Raw genomic sequence first — 22138 nt, forward strand, 5'->3', positions numbered from 1 at the left:
GTAGAATGGCCCAGCCAATCACCTAAGCCGAATCCAATTGAACCTACAAAATAAAGCTCAGATTTGATAGACGAGACCCACAGAACCATCAAGATTTTACCACACTGTTGAAGTCAGACACCTGAGCAACACATGTGACTTCATTCTCCATACGAGAGGCGTCTTTAAGCTGACATCATTAAAAAAGCCTTTCATATAAAGTATTAAACACATTTCAGTAGTTCAGCGCTTTCTCCTTCTGTCAGTGTTATTACACACAACTCATTTCTCAGATTTGTTTTGTTTTATTGTTATGTCTTTATCGTTTGGGTTTTTACCAAAATCTCCCTCAATTCCATGTCAGCAGCTCCTTTAGAAATATTATTCCCTGAAAAATACATGACAACATGTGTTCAATATTTATTTCCCCGCTCTATATAGATTTTGATCGTCTGAAAGTTCCCCAAAAATATGCACTAATCTACTAGCAGGAGTCTCTGTGTAAAGCTCAGACGAATAAACAGAATTAAAAAAAATAAACTAATGTTCACAAAATTATTATTTACATATAAATGCACATGCATTTATTTGATTAAAAGCACTCTCAATTCACAATACACACACACACACACAATTTGCACAACCACTGACACACATACTGCATCTCTGTGGGGAATTATCTGGTCACTATTGGACTGCAGTTTGCATTCACTCCTTTTTACTCTTCTGTGTTTTCCTCTCAGGATGGGTTTTCCTGACACATCTGCGGAAAAGGAAGCAGCATGTTTTAACCCAGAGGAATGTGATCAGAGCGGTGATGGAGAGTAAGAAGGCCGCTACATCCAGACAGTGGTACTGATACCAGCTCAGCTCATGCGCCTGAACTCGCAGATGTTTGGCTCCTTTATTCCGCATCACAAACTCAATCCAGTACACGGCCTGATCCAGCGGCTTCATCGGCTGATCGTGGTGGATTCTGGACAGCCTCATGATGCTCTCCTTGTACCTGATTGGGGAAGAATGATGAATGTTAAAGCGGATGCTTGTTTTCTCTGGCGGCAGGATTAAAGTGGCAGAACTCACGATGGGTTATTTAAGACGGTCTTCAGAGCATCCACCAGGTCTTTGGATTCCAGTGTGTTGATATCAAGGACTACAGCAGCTCCTTTGGTTTTCATGTGCAGTAGGTTATCAGGCTGATCAGCAAACAGTGGCAAACCCACCATCGGGACACCGTGATAAATAGCCTCATACAGTCCATTTGTGCCACCATGAGTGATGAAAGCCTTTGTCTTTGGATGACCTGTCAGATTACATAAATTCAGTATGCATCAGACATCAATTAATATTAATAAGCACACATAACAGCACTTTCCTTACCAAGCAAATCATTCTGTGGGATCCAGTCGTAGATTTTAGTATTGGGAGCCAGTGTTTCTGGAGTTTTCCCACTGTAACGCCAAACAACCTGTGCAAATACATGGATGAGCAACTTATTAGCGATTGTTCTTGAGCACTGAGCACACTGAGTGATTTACACACCTTTTGCGGGATCTGGCCCAGAGCAGCAGCAATAGTGTTGGCTCGTTCCGATGTCAGGTTTTTAATCATGGAGCCCAATGAGAAAACAACGACGCCGTGATCTCCAGAGCTCTGAACAAACTCCTCCATTTCCTAAAACACACACGAATGCACACTTACTGACTCACAAACACTGAAAGCAAGGCTCAAATCAGTATAATGTCTACATCATGTGACATATATTGCATTTACGCTGACAATAATTCTCCTAGTGGAGGCACAAATCACATGAAAAAACACTGCAGTAAGAATTTATAGTGATTATTATGGTGTTTGGGCGAAGCAGTAGGTAGTGCTGTCACCTCACAGCAAGAAGGTCGCTGGGTCGAGTCTCGGCTCAGTTGGCATTTCTGTGTGGAGTTTGCATGTTCTCCCTGCGTTGGCGTGGGTTTCCTCCGGGTGCTCCGGTTTCCCCCACAGTCCAAAGACATGCGGTACAGGTGAATTGGTTAGGCTAACTTGCCCGTAGTGTATGAGTGTGTGTGTGTGAATGTGTGTGTGGATGTTTCCCAGAGATGGGTTGCGGCTGAAAGGGCATCCGCTGCGTAAAAACTTGCTGGATAAGTTGGCGGTTCATTCCGCTGTGGCGACCCCGGATTAATAAAGGGACTAAGCCGACAAGTAAATGAATGAATGAATGAATTATAGTGTTTTTAAACCACACTACAGTAAAGTACTGCTGATTCTACAATTATTATGGTAACACAACACCTACAGTAATGTAAACAATTCATCCAGTACTGTAGTTTTAGGGTAAATTATACTACAATACACCACAGTTTACTGTAGTAAAATCTAAAGTTTACTACAGTATTGATTACAGTGGATCAGTTCACTGTAATAATACTACATGTAGCATTCATTAACGGAGTGTGGTAAATACTATTACAATATAATACACTCGGCGACAGTAGATAGTGCTGTCGCCTTACAGAAAGAAGGTCGCTGTTTCAAGCCTCGGCTGGGTCAGTTGGCGTTTCTGTGTGGAGTTTGCATGCTCTCCCCATGTTCGCATGGGTTTCCTCCGGGTGCTCTGGTTTCCCCCACAAGTCCAAAGTCATGTGGTACAGGTGAAAAGCTTAAATTGTCCGTAGTGTATGAGTGTGAATGAGAGTGTATGAGTGTTTCCCAGTAATGGGTTGCAGCTGGAAGGGCATCCGCTGCGTAAAACATGTGCTGGATAAGTTGGCGATTCATTCCGCTGTGCCGACCCCTGATTAATAAAGGGACTAAGCCGAAAAAGAAAATGGATATAATACACTCGCTGGCCACTTTATTAGGTACACCTTACTAGTATTGAGTTTGACCCCCTTTGCCTTCAGAACTGCCTCAATCCTTTGTGGCGGAGATTTAACAAGGTGCTGGAAATATTCCTCAGAGATTTTGCTCCATATTGACATGATAGCATCACACAGTTTCACTGCAGATTTGTTGGCTGCACATGATGTGAATCTCCCGTTCCACCACATCCCAAAGGTGCTCCATTGGATTAGGTTCTGGTGACTGTGGAGGCCATTTGAGTACAGTGAACTCATTGTCATGTTCAAGAAACCAGTCTGAGATGATTCGTTTACGCCCACAGAACTGCCGCTCACTGGATATTTTCTCCTTTTCAGAGCATTCTCTGTAAACCCTAGAGATGGTTGTGCGTGGAAATCCCAGTAGATCAGCAGTTTCTGAAATACTCAGACCAGCCCGTCTGGCACCAACAACTATGCCACGTTCAGAGACCCTTAAATCCCCTTTCTTCCCCATTCTGATGCTCAGTTTGAACTGCAGCAGGTCGTCTTGATCATGTCTACATGCCTAAATGCATTGAGTTGCTGCCAAGTGATTGGCTGATTAGAAATTTGCGTTAACGAGCAGTTGGACAGGTGTACCTAATAAAATGGCCCGAGAGTGTACACTCAACTTTATTATGGTTCAAAAACACTAGTATTTTACTATACATTACTATAGTGTTTCAGATGGGGGAATGTATTCCTTGATTAATTGTTCTCATTCATGCCATATAATTCTACCAAGATGTTTAGGATTATTGTTAGCATAGATCATTAAATTGTATATATATATATATATATAATTGCAAAGTTAAAATATCTCCCAGTTATCTTTTTAAATGAACTGTGACTTAATTACTCTGATAAGATGACATTGATTGAACGATACATTTACAAATTAAATAGTTCAGATGTTCATTATCTTGATTTAACTTGACTCAAGGTGCCATTTTGTTCAACAGGTCCAACATTATTTAATTATACAGCATATCTACTACTGTTTAAATAGTACTTAAGATCATTACCTTAGACAGGGGTTTGGCGGGTTTGCAGTGCAGTCCTCCAACAAACTTAAAGTTAGGTGGGAATGGACGCGGATACTCGAAATCCCAGTACGTTCTTATCAGCCAGATATCTGCTTTTCCCATGGTCTCACACATAGTTGTGGGTTTACCTGTGACACACAGAGATATCCTGTAATGCTGATATCTATAATGATGACGATAAAGACATCACTCTAAATGTAAAACAACAGAGTTCAGACCACAGCTAATAAATACAATAACGATGACTAGACTTGCAGTGATGTGCAATTTGTCTATCCACACCAGACGTGACAGAAACATTTAAACAACCCAATTCAGAAGCACACAATTAAGTGCACTTATAAGGAAGTTAAGCTGTTATTAAGACGTGAACAGTTTGAACTTCATCACAGGCTAACCAATCAAATGCACTAAACTGCAGTGGCTTTTCATTCAGTCATTCATTTTCTTTCGGCTCAATCCCTTAATTATCAGGGGTCAACACAGTGGAATGAACCGCCAACTATTCCAGCATATGTTTTAAACAGCCGATGCCCTTCCAGCCGCAACCCAGTACTGGGAAACACCCATACACACTCATACACTACGCTCAATTTAGCACTTGATTTAAGCAACTGGTTTACAGCAGGTTTCATCGAATCCAATTTAAGTCTTTTAAGACCTTTTTAAGACCATAAAGAAAAACATTTCAGATTTATATAGGGAGATGCAAAGGATTTTTTAATGGCCCAGCAGAACTGTCATATTAGTTATGCATAGTGTTTTGCTAAAGGTTTTATTCAGATGTATTGTTGGTGATTGGATGTGATCGATTTGGTAACTTTAGTTAAACAAAGGAAATTTAAGACCCATTTAAAAGGATTTAAGACCTACATCACAGTATTTCAGGATATCCCAGCATAAAATTTTATGTTTAATAGACGTCTAATAGACATCTAAATGCAGACAGCTTGGCTAAAACAAGGCTAAACTTGGTCTGCCAGTGAAAATCTAATAGACCTCTAAGAACAGCCCAAAACTAGACTAGTCATCAAGATTAGACAGACTTTATATGTGTAGTCATTCATTTCTGTTTATTTGCTGACTAGTCTAGTTTTGGCCTACTCTTAGACGTCTATTAGATTTTCACTGACTGAATTTAGCCTTGTTTTAGCCAAGATGACTATGTTTAGACGTCTATTAGACATCTTTAAAAACAAAAAATGCTTGCTGGGATATTGAGACTTTTTTTAAGGCTTAACATTTAGTTTTTGAGACTATTTAAAACCTTAAAAATCTTGAGTATTTAGATTTCATTTCTGAACTCTCAGATTTTAAATACTTAATTAGTTATATTTCTCTCAAATATCATCCTATCCTAAAAAAAATTATAATAAAAAAAAATTATGTAATTTATTATTACATAAATTAAGTACTTGATTTAGGCAACTTTAAACAGGGTTCCTGCAGGTCTCACTAAGTCAAATTTACAAATTTTAAGACCATGAAGAATGAAATGTCAGACTTATATAGGGATAAATGCTAAGGACTTTTTAATCGCCCAGCAGAAAAACAAAAATTACTTGCCCAATCAAAAATTTTGTAGCCCCAAATTATTTATATAATGTCAAAACAAGCCCTAGTTTCTATAAAAACTAAATGTTCGCACAACAGACTGTGCTAATATTAGTAATGAATATCGCACTGCTGAAAGTTTTATTGAGATGTATTGTTGGTGATTGGCTTAATTGGGTAACTTTAGTTAAACAAAGGAAAATTAAGACCCATTTAAAAGGATTTAAGACCTACAAGACAATATTTCAGGGATATCCCAGCAAACAATTTTGTGCTTATTAGACGTCCATTAGACATCTTTTAAAGCAAGGCTAAACTTGGGCTTTCAGTAAAATTCTAATAGATGTCTAGGAATAGCCCAAAACTAGATAGTCATCAAGATTAGACAGACTTCATATGTGTAGTCATTCATTTCTGTTTACTTGATGACTAGTCTAGTTTTGTCTATTCTTAAACATCAATTAGATTTTCACTGACAGCCCAAGTTTAGCCTTGTTTTAGCGAAGATGACTATGTTTTGACGTCTATTAGACATCTATTAGACGTCTTTTAAAACAATGCTGAACATGGACTGCCAGTGAAAATCTAATAGACGCCTAAGAATAGCCCTAAACTAGACAAGTCATCAAGATTAGACAGACTTTATGTGTAGTCATTCATTTCTGTTTATTTAATGACGTCTAGTTTTGGCCTGCTCTTAGACGTCTATAAGATTCTCACTGACAGCCCAAATTAACCTTGTTTTAGCGAAGATGACTATGTTTAGACGTCTATTAGACATCTATTAGACATTTTTTTAAAAACAAAAAAAGCTTGCTGGGATATTAAGACTTTTAAGGCTTAACATTTTGTTTTTCAGACTTTTTTAAGACCTTAAAATCTTGAGTGTTTAGATTTTTTACTTGAACAGATTTTAAATACTTCATTAGTTTTATTTCTCCCAAATATCATCCTATCCTAAAAAAAAAGCCAAAAAAACTGCAAATAATCACCACGTATTTCAGTGTACAGCCGATCAACCGTAAGCATTGTGTTCAGGCGAAACACAGTAGTATGTATGAAGTAGAGCAGCATGTTTTCAACTCTCTCCATGAAGCTCATGCGGTCGGTGAGGTGATCTGTCAGAGCCACTGCAGGAACATAAGACGGAGGAGCGGGCATCTGACCACACATCCTCTCAAAAGTATACGCGAAAGTTAACCGAAGAGAGATGACTTGCGGGATGTTCAGCGTCTGCGCCATCAGGTCAGAACACGGCATCATGGGATCAGAAAAAAGCACGTCGTAATGAGATTCCCCAAGCATTTGTAGGAGATCATCGTTTTGAAGAAGGCTCCGGCACACATCAGCAGCAAGTCTCCTAAAGTTGGACATCACTCGCCATATCAGGAAACCTCTCTCCAATTTGCTGTCGGTCTCTTTCATCCAGAGATGAGTAAAGTCACTCCATATGACCTTGGCCTCTTCTTTGTCCATGTTGACTTTGAAGACGTGGTAATCAAAGCGCTCCTTCTGTGTGTGCGGTACTGTAGGAGATGAAGAGCTGACTAACACCGTCACACTGTGGTTGCGATCGACCAGAGCTTCAACGATCGCCCGCATGTTGTGCCAGTGACTGTACTCGCCTGGCATCACCAAAACCCTGCCAGACCAGCCGACATCTACTCCACACAGCAGCAGACACACTAATAAAGTCCCCGAAGTCATAGTGAAGCGTTCCTGCTCTTGTATATGTGCAGTGTGTGTGATCTGGGTTAAATGCATAGGCTCTATTTATAAGAGGATTTGGGCAAAGGTCACGTTGCATTATTGAGAGTAAACGCACTTTGTCCTCAATGATCAAAGCCATTTTTTTGCAGATCATACTGAACAGTGTTGACCTTAACTTTCACTGCACTTTCGCTCAGTTTAAATAAGAACGCACATATGTAAGATTACTTAATAAAAGAATGAATAAGGCACAAAACCAGTCACAAGGGTCAAGTTTTGGAAATTGAGGTTTATGCACTACATGCATGCTGCATGAATAAGCTTCAATTGATGTACACTTTGTTAGAATAGGAGATTTTTTTCGGCAGAGATACAACTATTTTAATATTTGAAGAGTTCAAAAAAAATTTATTAATCTAAATACTGAAAAAACTGCCTTTAAAGTTGCCTAAATCAAGTGCTTAGCAATCCAGATTACTAAATCGAGTTATCAAATCTCATGAACCTTTTCATCACTGTATAATTTAAACACTGAATAAAGAGCAACGAATGAATCTCAGATTTTGATTTTTCGTTTGATTGCTTTAAATAACAGAGGTGTGACTTTAATAATGCTAGCATCTAACATAATAATTAAAGCATTCGGTTGCATTTCTAACTTTTTATTCTCGTTTAGGACAAGATTAGTTGTCCCACCGAGATCGACATCTTTAGATGTTATTATTCTTAATTATGTGTATTTGTCTGGTCAAACACGCACCCAAAACCCAGCGGGTTTACTTTCGCTCTGCTTCAAATCACGTGTACAGAATTCGTTTGGGAAACATCGTCTATTCAGCAATATGGAGTGCGTCAGCTGACAGTCACGCACCGCTACATGACTATTTTGAGGTTTGCATTGGAGGAGCGATGGCACCTGTAATAAAAAAGAAGGGAATGTCGCTGTTTTTATATTTATTTCATGTTTTCATGCCTAAATAAAACGAAAGGATAGAACAGTTTCACATTTTAGAGCAAACGGTGTCCCCTGGTGGTTCAGCAGTATGGGTTGCTATCAATGACTGTAAAAAATATGGACGACGCGACAGCCCTTTTTCCCATTGAACGCCTTGAGGGCAAAACGCCTGCTTGACGGGCACAAACTGTCGCAAAAGACTGCTGAAATTGGAGCCAGACATGCGCAGAAGGATTGTCTGATGGAGCCAGAGGAGGAGCCGCGAAAATGAGCAGAGTCGAGCTTCCAATCAAACGCTTTATGTAAAATCAACTACGCCCCCCGAACTTCTCAGCATGCGTTTGCTGTCATATCAACACAAATGGATGTAATAACGTTAACAAATATGAGGGTTTTATATATTCAATCGCGCCAGCTCCAGGCCGCAACACATAACTTACTCGCGGCGTCGTGGGCTGATTCCGGCTCGCATGCGGCAGCACCGGCTCGCTCGGCCGCCGCATCTGGCTCGATTGACTTGGGCTGGAATTGGGTAGTGAGTCCAGGCATCCGGAGTAGGTCCAGCAGAGGTAACATTAGTCAGTCTGAGCTCTAAGAGATAAGTCTCCGGCAGGCGAGAATCTAGCCGGAACTGTGTTTTGCTATCTGGGTGGCTAGGCGTGTATCAGCAAACTAATAAAGCCCGAAAAAAGCCCTGACCTTAGCGAATAAACAGTGTTCCACCAGATCATGTATGTCAGAAACTATAGTTTACTGCTGAACTCATTTTGTCATGGTAAAATAACACAGAAATCTAATAATAACACTTCAGTCTCCTGCTGAAGCTCAGACGCCGCGCTTTGAGAAACTGTCAATCACAGCTGTCAATCACGATGACACGCCCAGCATTAAATTACTGCTAAAAACAAACTGTTTACAAAAATGAAGATCTGCACCTATTTCAGCACAATAACCAGTGCCTTAATCCACCAGAACTATCTTTCGGGACATTTTATTGCAAGTGTAATATTTTTTTTTATTTGGGCTCAAGTCTCCTTCATTAACACGGAGGAGGCGGGCTTTATGACTTGTACTGCAGCCAGCCCCCAGGGGGCGATCTAACGGCCGAGACCTTCACTCAAACGCAGGCTTGCGGCACACTTGGTTGCTATAGGGAGGATTGGCTCTTTAAAGGGCACATAGTTTACCCCTTTTTTATGATTTAATATTAATATTATGGTTGTTCTGAGTGTGCCAGTTTAGGTTCAGTTCAAAACACAGTTCAGATTTTTTATTATAATGTGTTAAAGAGTGTCATGTTGGGGGTGTGTACACAGCTCGCTGTTTTAGGGGCGTGTTGCTTCATATGAAAATTAGTTTCAAAGTCCCTCCCAACGTAACAAGGGGGCGGAGCCAAAAGCTCCCCAGCTCTGTGTTTGGCAACAGCCAGGCAGACAGAGGAAGGCAACATGAGTGAGAGGACCAGCATTCAGCCGTACATGTACGACCCGGACACAGACCAAGCAGGGAGTACACAATCATTTGTGTCTGTATCGTTTTACAGCCAACTGTGTGCTAGTTTTAGGGCCTACTCACACTATGCCATCCGTACCGTGCCCAGGCCCGTTTCCCGGATTGTTTGAGAAGTGTGAGTGCGCTGAATCGGGCTCAGGCACGGTTCCCTTGGCCGGCCCTGGCCAGGTTGGAAGAGGTGTGAGCGCGGTTCACTTGGGCTTTGGCGCGGTACGCTTGTGTGTGAGTGCAAAATGCGCCAAAGCCCGAAACTGAAAGCGATACGTGACTTTTAAGGGACTGTTTGATATGAATTTATTAATCATTCTTACTGTTCAGTGAACACAAACTGCCGTAGTTTATTAAAGACGCAAACCCCTCTCTGCACGACAGCTGCACCTTCAGCACACCTCCTCATTCCTGCAGCACGAGAGCTTTATGATTGTTTATGAGCGCCAAAAGTGGCGGATCTGTTCGGCGAAATATCTGACTGCGTGTCCCCGCATCCCTAAGGACTGTTTGGCGAAATATTTGACGGCATATTAAACGACTGAAACGATATAACTAGAGAAATCTCCACTGTGCTGCTGAGTGAGAGAGCGCTTCTCACTGAACAGCGCAGCAGCGATGACGTAAGCTTGCCGAAGCCCGTTTGTGGTGTGAGCGCGGGCCGTCGGGGGAGACGGGAGGGGGGACAAGCGTGCTTTGGCCTGGTTCGAGGCAACTGTACCTAGTGTGAGTACGGCCTAAAGTTCAGAGCTACTTCACCGAGACTAATAACCACGCACACTGAATTAACTTTGACTGAGGCACCGGATGCTCTGCTCAGAGCCGCGACACGGCACACTAGACACGCACATTCGCATGTTATTTAATATGAAACTATTCAGATGGCGCTCTGTGGTGCGGCAGAAATATGAAGAGGCCGCGGACAGCCACCGACTTGAAGTGCCGTTGTGTGTACCCTGATAGAAACCTATGTTAAGAATTTTTGAAATGCATGGCAGTGCATGTCGCCGAGCGGTGCTTCTGGTGTGCGACCTGCAGGCAAGTTTGTTATTTTATTTTCAATGGAGGGACACACACGTGAGGCAACGCGCTCACACTTTCCAGCTGCACCTAGTTAAGATCACAGGGAGCTTCTGTGACCGCGAGAAATGCCAACGCAATGAAAGGTACACACGTTTGCAAACCTGCCTAGTTACAAACAATAATTCCAATTACAGCGATCATGTGGTGAATGTTGATCTTGTGTTGAGCCCAATGAGCCTTACATCTAAAAATAGAGCACGGGTGTTCCTTTAGTGACATCGATTTGACTCGCGCTTAAAATGTCGGACGTGAAACAACAAACTGAGGATATGGTGATGCGCGCCTGTCAATCAATATTGGTGGGCGGGGGGACCGCACTCCTACGTCAAGTTGCAGTCAATCTCAAAATCGCTCCAATTGGTCCACCGTTTTATGTTGTTAAATTGAAAAAAAAAAGGACTGGGTGTGTTTATATCGCCCCAATATGATGGACACTATACTTACACACATGTCTGTCCAAACAGCTTGAAAAGTTTTTTTCACCATAGGTGCCCTTTAATGTTTAATGCCCCCTTCAGAGAAAGCTTGAAAATATGGGAGAAATTCGAGAAAATACCTTTACGAGATAATAGCGGGATGGAACTGTAAAATACGGGAGAATCCCGGGAAAATGGGAGGGTTAACAGGTATGGTGTAAGCGTTAGGACCAGAGGTCCGTTCTTCGTACCTCGCTTAAATGATCTAAGATTATTTGGCAGATCCTGGATCTTTTAATCTTGATAACTGATCTCTCGCTAATTTGGTTCTTCAAACAAGTTCACGAATCAGATTAGAATGTCTGGATGAACTGATCTGAGATCGCTGCGTGTGTTATGAAGGACAGATCTATCGATCCTCGAAATCATGATCAGCAATGCAACGATTGGCTGACGGCACAGCAGCGTAATGACATCATCTGATTAATATTCAATTATCCACGTGAGCAAAATTACATCAAATTAGCAGCAAACGGCTTGTTAAATATGACACGCAAGAACTTTCCACATTTGTTGTGAGCTGCAGGCTTTACACTTTCATGTGTCAAGAGTATTCATCATGTATTTCAATGCATATCAATGTATTTAGTTCTACATTTAGAAAAGATTTTCTTTATAATAGTAGCAGTTTTTTAATCGGTGTAAAGAATAACTGGTTGTTTACAAAACTTTTGTGAAGCATCAAGTCACCGTCATATTAACTATCAAAACATGTTAATGACTGCATAAATGTATTATTGCTTTAAAAAAAGTCACATATTGTGCATTTCTATTATACACAATTTGTACTAAAGCGATCTAAAAAGTTCATATCAATAAGTTTTCTCTTTGCACCACCAGATGGCAGTCTTTGTACTTTCATTTCGAGGGTGCAGATTGCATAAGTTTTATTAATATGTAGCTATAACTTTATTTATTTTATTAATGACTATAACTTATATATATATATATATATATATATATATATATATATATATATATATATATATATATATATATAGTTAAAAAATGTACCATTTTCCCAAGTGTATATAACTACTACTGTAAGAAAATATCAGAATTCAGAACATACTTTCTGTATTATCTTTGGTTGAACTGAGCCGATCTAATCCTGTTTATGTGAATTGAACCTGCTCCCGATCAGGTTTGACCTAGCAGAACCGTTGCCATGACAACAACTCTCGGATCAGCTTTGAAGAACGAAACGATCCTGGATCGTGTCAAATCGTCAATATCCAAATCCAGCTGAGTAATCCACGTACGAACAACGGACCCCAGCATAGGTGCATAAATAACGCGCTCTGCACTGGACTTTAGAGCAGCTTTTAGTTGGTCAATGGCGCGGTCTATTTCAGTTCCTCTAAATGGCAACGCGCCAACAATGCCCATAACACACCTCCTTTATAGACCGGCACACCCATGAGTCCACAAAATGGCGCAAATGGATTTTCTTTTTAAACAATGCGGAAAATTAGGCTTGCACTGGTCTGAAAATAGCAGCAAATTACACCATACACATCTTGCGCCTTACTGCGCCCGGGTGTATGATAGGGGGCCCCTACTGTTATACACAATTATATATAACATTGAATCAAAAACAAAGAAATGTAATTACCCCTTATTTCAGTGTAGATCCGATCAAAGGTAAACATCATGTATAGTTTGAAAAATACATCATGTGAGAAGTACAGCAGCATGTTTTCAACTCTCTCCATGAAGCTCATGCGGTCAGTGAGGTAATCTCTCAGAGACGCTGCGGGAACATAAGACGGAGGAGCGGGCATCTGACCACACATCCGCTCGAAACTATAAGCAAACGTTGCACGCAGAGACAAAACAAGCGGGATGTTCAGCGTCTGCGCCATCAGGTCAGAACACGGCATCATGGGATCAGAGAAGAGCACGTTGTAATGAGATTCCCGAAGCATTTGTAGGAGATCCTCATTGAACATTCCTTTACACACTTCATCAGTGAGCGTCATGAATCTGGACATCACTTGAAAGATATGAGACACAGTCTCGTATTTGGTGGCGGTTTCATTCATCCACAGGTAAATAAAGTCACTCCACACAGCATCAGCCTCTTCTTTGTCCATGTTGACTTTGAAGACGTGGTAATCAAAGCGCGCCTTCTGTGTGTGCGGTACTGTAGGAGATGAAGAGCCGACTAGAACCGTCACACTGTGGTTGCGATCGACCAGAGCTTCAATGATCGCCCGCATGTTGTGCCAGTGACTGTACTCGCCTGGCATCACCAAAACCCTGCCAGACCAGCCGACATCTACTCCACACAGCAGCAGACACACTAATAAAGCCCCTGAAGTCATGCTGGATGAGCGCAGAGTGATCTGAACACTGAGGGTCTGAATACTGGATGTTTACTATGCGCACTGTTTGGCCAAAGGTTGTGTTATATTATGGAGAGTTGCTGCTCTTTGATCTCAGTCATAAAAAAGCCTAAAGATAAAGTCAATATACCTTTTTAAACTGTGTGCTATAGGTCTGTGTACATACACTGTAAAAAAATATCCGTAAATTAGCAGCTTTCCGTATTTTGTGATTCATGTTTTTATTTTTCCCTGTTTATTTTTGCTTCTGAGTTGCATTATGGGAGCTTGATCTTTATACCAACAACTTTTCGTCTTAAAAAGTGACTTTCATGAATATTTTGAATAGTTTGCAGTGCTATATCGTCTGGGTTGGTGTTGTATATTATGCTACAATCACCTTGTAATAAACCGGCAGTGCATTCTCTGCTGGACTTATATCCCTATATGTAGGGTCAGATGGATTCTGCACACGTTTTTTGCTATTTCTGCAGAGAATTGTGGTTAAATCTGCAGATTTCTGCGGAATTATTTTGGGAGTCTCATAACCAGGGCCAGACGGAGTCTGCGGAAGTTTTTTGCTTTTTCTGCTGAGAATTTTGGTAAAAATCTGTGGATTTCTGCTGAATTATTTTGGGAGTATCCAGCGGAGTATCATAACTTAGACCTTAATATATTAAATAAAAAATAATTCATTACTGAATAAAAACTGAACACATTCAGAATTACACATTTACTTAAGTAAATAAACTGAATTAATGATAGGCTAAAAATCTGCAGAAATCTGCGGAAAATCTGTACAAAATCTGCAGAATTCTGCACGTGCAGATTCCGTGTGGGCCTACTCATAACTAAAACCTCAATATGTGAAATAAAAAATTATATCTTTTAAACTTTTATTTAATGTTTACAGTGCAAATCCAATTAGATCCACTTTATTTGGTAAACAAAGCAAGTCTCTCATAATATCTCTACTAAAAGACAGGAAATATTACTGTACAGACTGCATTGTACATACATCAGATCCACATTTTTATATTATTCAATAATATTACTGTATTTAATTTTGTTACAGCCAAAATTAACCCCCCATAACAATAAGTGACCACCACATCCCAAAAGTGCTCAATTGGATTGAGCTCTGGTGACTGTGGAGGCCATTTGAGTACAGTGAACTCATTGTCATGTTCAAGAAACCAGTCTGAGATGATTCACGCTTTATGACATGGTGTGTTATCCTGCTGATAAGAGGATGTGTACACTGTGGTCATAAAGTGATGGACATGGTCTGCAACAATACTCAGGTAGGCTGTGGCCTCGACACGATGCTCCATTGAAACTAATCAGCCCAAAGTGTGCCAAGAAAATATTCCCCACACCATTACACCACCACCACCAGCCTGAACCGCTGATACAAGGCTGGATGCTTATTTGAGTTACTGTTGCCTTTCTATCAGCTGGAACCAGTCTGGCCATTCTCCTCTGACATCAACAAGGCATTTGCGCCCACAGAACTGCCGCTCACTGGACATTCTCTCTTTTTCAGACCATTGTCTGTAAACCCTAGAGGTGGTTGTGCGTGAAAATCCCAGTAGATCAGCAGTTTCTGAAACACTCAGACCAGCCCGTCTGGCAGCAACAGTCCCCTTTCTTTCCCATTCTGATGCTCAGTTTGAACTGCAGCAGATCGTCTTGACCATGCCTACATGCATTGAGTTGCTGCCATGTGATTGGCTGATTAGAAATTTGCATTAACGAGCAGTTGGACTGGTGTACCTAATAAAGTGGCCGGTGAGTGTAAGTATTGTAAGTAACCTACTAAGCTATAATAAATAACAGACTTTACTAGTAGCCTATCTACTATACATTAATTTAGTATTTTTTCCGTGTGGAATTACTTCAGGGGCAGCACTTTAATTTTCACTAGTTTTATTAGTATTTTTTTTTAATGCTTTGAAAAAATAAGTAAAATCTTTGTAGACTATAAATATATTTGTACTATATATCATTTATTTAAATATGTGGGCAACAAATTATAGATTCATTTTATTAAAAAATTATTATATTATTCTTATTTATTCTTACTTATTTATTATTATCCATCCCCCCGCCCCCCCCCCCCCCCCCACCCCCTGAGTTCTTAATCTGGGCCTGGCCCCAACTCAAAAATATTAAGTTACACTGAAAAAAAATATTCAAAGATGATTCCTTGAGTTTACTAAAAAATTTTTACATGAAGTGGTTGTAAACAATTTATTTTTGTTGAATTTAAACAAACAAATTAAGTTGAACATTATTAAACTTAATTTGTTTAAATTCAACACAAATAAATTGTTTGCAACAGTTCTGCATGCAACATTTTTTTCAATGACTTAACATAACTGAACATAAAACAATCAAGTTGTCCCTAAAACATCTCCAGAATTGTGTTGTTTCAGCTCATTTAAAGCTACTTATTTAAAATTGGCTGAAACAACACTTGAGATTTTAGATGCATCTAAATTAATGTATTTTTATGTGTGCATTAAAATATTAGAGAACCCTTACCTAATACATCAGTGTAGTAACTATCCAAACTTATCCAAGCCACTATGTAAAACGAGACGGAAAAAACAATATTGGCGATCATGTTCTGCACTCTCTCCATGAAGCACATGCGATCCGTCAAAACCGTCTGAGTGATCGGTACAAAAGACGGCGGAGCGGGCATCTGTCCGCACATCCTCTCCAAACAAAACCCCGGTGAAATTCGCACAGAAAGCACCAAAGGAAGATCCAACATCTCAGCCAGCAGATCGGCACACATGAACATAGGATCGTTGAAGAGCACGTCAAATTTTAAAGCGGACAGCTGCCCGATTAACGCGTCATTACGCAGCATGGAGTCGCACATTGCCCGGTGCATCACGCGCACTCTCCCGAGCAGCTCTATGATTTGGAGAGCGGTCTGGAGTCGGTTTGGACTGGGATGCTGCGTCCAGATGTGGATCAGCTCTTCGCTCGCTCCGTCCAACTCCTGCGCACTCAAAGGCACCTCAAACACCAGATACTGAAACCTCTCCTGCTGGGTGAAGTTGATTGTTGGAGAGGCCGAGCACACCAGAACTGTTACTGTGTGGTTTCTATTCAGCAGCTCGTCCACTACGTTCCTCATGTTCTGCCAGTGGCTGTACTCGCCCGGTAAAACGAGCACGTTACCGGCGTGCGTAAAGCTGAATATGAAGATTAGGACAAGCGGAGACGGCTTTAATAAACACTTCATCATGGCAGAAGAACTCGAAAACAACTTAGTGCAAGAGAGTGGCTGTTCTCACGGGATGTTGATAGCTGTGGGCGTGTACAGGTGGGAAGTTTCGCTGTAAAGGCGGAGTTTGGACGTAGAGGCTACGTCACAGCACGTCAAAACACATGCGCTAGATTTATCTGTAATTTGGCGAAATGTAATTGACTTTACTGCTGTCAATATTGACGGAAATATTACTTTTCATGGGACAGATGTCCTTTTAGGAATTTTTGAAAACTCTAGAGATAAAAAGACCAATATATTTATTTATTTTGTATTTTAATGGCCAAATTTCATATTCACAAATGTAAATTTTCAGGTAAAAATCCAATTGCATTTGAAGAAGAGGTGAAGCATTATATTCAGTCCATATTACCCTCAAGAATCAAAAAGCTATGCAAATTGTACAAGCCTGTATATCATTAATGCATTCCTGTGATTAGTTTATGTCTCTCATATAGCCTTTGAAATTTAGTTTGACTTGCATTGTATTTCTTGACGTTATTCAATATTAATAAAAAAAGATTTACCTAATGCTCTTTAATTATTTTTATACACTTCTGTACTATAGTCATTTATTCACCCCTTCTTTTGTTTGTTTTGGTATTGTTTTTCTCTTTGTAATAATGCAGTAAATGTAGCCTGTGTTTTCCTTGTTTGTTATTGATGTCCTGATTGTGTCTGTATATTTTCATTCATGAATAACAATGAAGAAATAGATTTACATGAGCAAAATATAGAACTATATAAAGAATTGGATACTAAAATGTCATAGAAAACCTTAAAAATGCAAATTCATAACGAAAAGAATGTTGTTATAATTTTCATGGAGGTTAAAGTTAATCTTATAATCTGTTATAATTGTAATTTATGACTTTTTGTTGGTTTGTAAGCAGAACAAACCAACATTTATTTATTTATTACAGTTTTAATAACATGTTATTATTTCATATTATTTGTTTTATTAATTTACTAAACATTTTCTTATTTCTTTTATTATAGAATATTATAAAAGAATAGGAAAAAATCCCAGTTGCCTTAAATTTTTAAGCTGAATCAAATTAACCTTATGAGTCTGTAGAACTTGTATTATGTAAAACTGACTTAAAACAGCTTGTGTAACTTTTACAATTAAGTTAGAACATGATTTACTTAGTTTAAGAAGTTACAATGGACTAAAAACATATGCTGTCATGACTAATTGATCATATAATTTTTATACAGTGCTTCGATAATATTATCAATCGTGCTAAAAATCCAAAATGTATAAAAATTTGCAGATCACAAAAATTTTATTAACTACCATAAAATGATCTTGTTTCTGAAACTAATTATTTTTATGTTAATAATTATAAAGGTTTCAGTAGTTTTTTCTCTTGTTCAATATTTGTGTACATCTGTTACTCTTAAAATCTAAGTGCTGCTGCTATTCAAAACGTAGAAAAGAAAGACCAAAAAATGACGTAAATATAATTTTCTAAATGCTGAAGTCATGGTCAAATTTCAGTTGCAGCATGAACCGACTGATCCAGTGCTCTTGATTGTGAAATACTGCATGTCAAAGTGCACATTATCAGCGGTTTTATGCTTCCTTTGTTGTTTATTGTAAATGTTAAGGCCATAGAAATATCTCAGGTGACAATTCAAAGTGCTTTTGAACTCAGTAGAACCTTATAACTTATTGTTTATTGGTTCTTTGTTTGTAAAGCTGCTAAAACACTAGTGAAAGTTCTCCAGGTGTATATAAAGAAGCTCCAGCAAGCGTATTTCTCTGTACTCTTATACTGATGTAAAACCAACATTGGGTCATATAAGAACAAACCCATGTTGGGTTCATTTTTTTCAACAAAATTTACATTGCACTTTTTAAAAATAATAAGACCAGCTGATTGGTGGGGAGGAGACAGAGTGATGAAGCCAGTTATGATATGGGGAGGGTTAGGTGGCCATGATGGGCAGGCGCCAGTGGGCAAATTTGGCCAGGATGCCAGGGTTAAACCCCTACTCTTTTTCGAAGGACATCCTGAGATTTTTAACGACCACAAAGAGTCAGGACCTCGGTTTAACGTCTCATCTGAAAGACGGCGCTCACTGAACAGTATAGAGTCCCCGTCACTATACGCATACAGACCGCAGGTTGGGCGCCCCCTGCTGGCCTCACTAACTTCACTTCCAGCAGCAACCTAGCTTTCCCATGTGGTCTCCCATCCAGGTACTGACCGGGCACAGCCCAGCTTAGCTTCAGTTGGCGACCATGTGAAAGTTGCAGAGAGCTAGCTGCCGGCTAATCTAACACTTGGGTTTGTTCATATTTTATCCAACACATTTGTTAAAACAACCTGCCATGTTAGAGTTTAATAGATTAAAACAAGGCTATATTTGGGTCATCAACAAAACTATATTGAAAATCTATAGTCCAAACATTGGCCATCAAATAGACACATTAGACTTCTCGTGTAGTCATTTATTATACATATACACCATATTTATAGTCAGTTTTTCACTTTAAAAGTTCTGGGTTGTTTTCACCCAATGTTAGGTCAAATGTTGAATTATTTAAGAAAAAAACATTTAAATGACTTTTAAAACCAAGCATTGCTTAAACCTTGGGTTAAAAACAACCCACAATCATTTAAAGTTTATACGCTTAAAAGTATACACATAATATTATTATCAGCTGTGGCTATATCATAAGATCCTCGAGCCCGGGGCTCCCTACCGCTTGCAAGGCGAGAGGGGAGTTTGAGCTTAGGTAAACCTGGAGAACTCCCCTGCTGTAGTAGCTGAACAGATAGTGATCACTCTTAAGAGATAACTACTGACTAGGAGCATGTCTATGGTGCAGATTTTGATTAGTCAATTAACTTAAGTTGCATGTTTTTGGTTGATGGGAGGAAGCTGAGAACCTGGGGGAAACCCACGTGAGCACAGGAAGAACGTGTAAACACTGCACAGAAACGTTGACTGGCTTGGACTAGAACCAGTGATGTTCTTGCAGTGAGGCAACAGTGCTAACCACTGGGCCGCCGTGCCACCCATCTAGGAAAGGAGGAGGAGTAGGGGTGAAAGGGGGGATTCTTCAAAACAAAGATGGCTGTGATATTGAACTTAAGGTATTTATAGTGGCTTAGGAATCGTCTGATTGGTCAATCATAAACTGAATAATGCGGGACCAGCCGCAATATAAATAAACTTCACTTAATAAGTTACAATGAACTAAAAACAAACGTTGTCATGGCTAATTGATCGTATAATTTTTACAGAGTACTCACCCAGGACCTCAGAATAATAGTGATCCCACTTGAATTTGGTGACTAGATAAAACAAGAAGTCCTGCATGCCATAGAAGAGGTAGTTTTTCAGTCTGTCTATGAAATCCATTTGGTCTGTTTTCTCAGAGGCCACAGCGGGCACGTATGATGGCGGAGCCGGCATCTGACCACACAATCTCTCCAGAGTGTTGCCAAAAGTAAACCTGAGGCTGAATATTAACGGTATGTCCAGTTTCTGGGCCAGAATCTCTCCGCATATATAAAGCGGATCAGCTAGTATCACATCAAACTTCTCCATCTTCCACTTCTCAAGCAGCTCTGCTCTGGAAAAGAGTGCATTGCATGTGATTTTATTCTGCGCTGTGGCTGTAGTAATCATCTCATGGATCTTCAGCGAAGCTGTGATTATGTTATCATTGGGTAGGTCATGAGTCCAGTATTTCAGCATCCTCTCCAAATTGTCCACGATTTCCTGCTTTGTATATGGCACCTGTAAAATCTCCGCATTGTATCCAGCTGATGGGGTGGTCTGGACTGACGGTGTGGCCGTGTGGGTCACCACTGTGATATTGTGTCCTCTTTCAATCAGCACATCTAGGATGACTTTAATATTGAGCCAGTGGCTGAATTCAGCCGGCCAGACGAGGATCTTCCCTCCTGAAACACAAAGCAGGTTTTGGTTCAGCAGAAGCGCTAGCAGGAGAAAAACACCGGTGCTTCCTCTGGGACTCATTGTGTTAGCGGTGAATGATTCTGGAAACTGGATGAACAAACACCTGGAGGTGGAGCTTCTGACTGAGTTACGCAATCAAATAAAGGGGAAGGACTGTTCTTAGCACTTGCAAAACCGCTTATTTTACAATACAGGAAGTCTGAGGGCGTATATTTGATATGTGGATCATGGAGTTGGGAAAGGTTTTTATTTTAACCCCTTAACCGTCACCCCATAATTAGAACTCACACTTTATTAAGATTATAGGTGATAGATGCATGTAATGATCATAGTTGTAATCATGATGGGCTCAGTTAAGGGGTTAAGAAAGACTTCAACTTCATTAAAGAAAAGAAAAAGATGCTTTCAAATAGTTTGGCAAATCTGTGTTGGTGCATTGCAGCTGCTATTTGTTTATTCATTCATTAATGTTCCTTCAGCTTAGGCCTCATTTATCAGGGGAATGAATCGCCAGCTATTCCAGAATGTTTTATGCAGAAGATGCCCAACCAGCTGCAACCCTGTACTGGGAAACACCCATACACACTCATACACTATGGCCAATTTAGTTTATTCAATTCAGCTGTACCACATGTGTTTGGACTGTCAGGGAAACCAGAGCACCTGGAGAGAACATGCAAACTCCACACAGAAAGCCGGGACTCAAACCAGCGACCTTCTTGCTGTGAGGCGATCGTGCTACCCACTGCGCCACTGGGACGCCCTGTATTATAATTTTATTATCATTATAAGTTTATTAATATTAATTGCTGGTGGAGGAAAACATTTCCTGACTCACTCCTCCTAAACACCCTAAAGTGGCTCAATAATATTTAGATCTGGGCACTGTGCAGGCCATGGGAGATGTTCAACTTCGCTTTTATGTTCATCCAACCACTCTGTAACCAGTCTTGCTGTGTTTATTGGTGCATTATCATTCTGATACACAATCAGGGCCGAAGCAAGCTGAACTGCCGCTCTAGGCAGAGGACGATCATGCCGCCCTCAACCCCAATGTGAAAACGAAAGTGACCGGTTATGAAAATGAAGTGAGGTGTTGCGGACCTCTATTCTGCTGCCCTATGCGCGGATATAACTGAGAATGCGCGGGTGCTGAGGGAGGGAGGTGTCGCGGACACCACACTCTCTATTCTGCCGCCCTATGCGCTGATATAACCGAGGACGCGCGGGTGTCGCGGACCTCTATTCTGCCACCCTATGCGCGGATATAACTGAGGACACGCGGGTGCTGATGGAGGTGTCGCTGACGCCGCCCTCACTATTCTGTCGTCTATGCATGAATATATCTGAGGACGTGGGTGGTGAGGGAGGTGCCATGGACATAACTGAGGACACGGGTGGTAAGGGAGGTGTCGCGGA

The 22138-nt window shown here is 40.4% G+C and overlaps 4 protein-coding genes and 1 long non-coding RNA gene across 6 annotated transcripts; 1 reads left to right on the top strand and 4 right to left on the bottom strand.

The window, feature by feature from the left end:
* Nucleotides 1-212: 212 nt before the first annotated feature.
* Nucleotides 213-7168, bottom strand: ugt2a4 (UDP glucuronosyltransferase 2 family, polypeptide A4). The gene is given in 6 exon segments (NM_001177333.2): nt 213-985; nt 1063-1282; nt 1360-1447; nt 1522-1653; nt 3866-4014; nt 6433-7168. Coding segments are annotated over 6 exon segments (1602 nt in total). The 5' UTR covers nt 7148-7168; the 3' UTR covers nt 213-687.
* ugt2a3 (UDP glucuronosyltransferase 2 family, polypeptide A3) lies at nt 213-13549 on the bottom strand. Its single transcript, NM_001177343.2, is given in 6 exon segments — nt 213-985; nt 1063-1282; nt 1360-1447; nt 1522-1653; nt 3866-4014; nt 12780-13549. Coding segments are annotated over 6 exon segments (1599 nt in total). The 5' UTR covers nt 13492-13549; the 3' UTR covers nt 213-687.
* Nucleotides 213-16785, bottom strand: ugt2a2 (UDP glucuronosyltransferase 2 family, polypeptide A2). The gene is given in 6 exon segments (NM_001020470.2): nt 213-985; nt 1063-1282; nt 1360-1447; nt 1522-1653; nt 3866-4014; nt 16039-16785. Coding segments are annotated over 6 exon segments (1605 nt in total). The 5' UTR covers nt 16757-16785; the 3' UTR covers nt 213-687.
* ugt2a1 (UDP glucuronosyltransferase 2 family, polypeptide A1) lies at nt 213-20811 on the bottom strand. Its single transcript, NM_001191050.1, is given in 6 exon segments — nt 213-985; nt 1063-1282; nt 1360-1447; nt 1522-1653; nt 3866-4014; nt 20047-20811. Coding segments are annotated over 6 exon segments (1620 nt in total). The 5' UTR covers nt 20780-20811; the 3' UTR covers nt 213-687.
* Nucleotides 722-3772, top strand: LOC147844540 (uncharacterized). Of its 2 annotated transcripts, none has more exons than XR_015492172.1 (3): nt 722-1829; nt 2209-2382; nt 2746-3772. It is a non-coding gene; the product is annotated as an uncharacterized LOC147844540 (long non-coding RNA). The 2 variants fall into 2 exon arrangements; XR_015492171.1 differs by having other exon boundaries at nt 723-1829; nt 2209-2397; nt 2693-3772.
* Nucleotides 20812-22138: the final 1327 nt, after the last annotated feature.

Source organism: Danio rerio, chromosome 5 (genome assembly GCF_052040795.2).
Source record: "Danio rerio strain M-AB ecotype USA chromosome 5, GRCz13ab, whole genome shotgun sequence".
Taxonomy (NCBI): domain Eukaryota; kingdom Metazoa; phylum Chordata; class Actinopteri; order Cypriniformes; family Danionidae; genus Danio; species Danio rerio.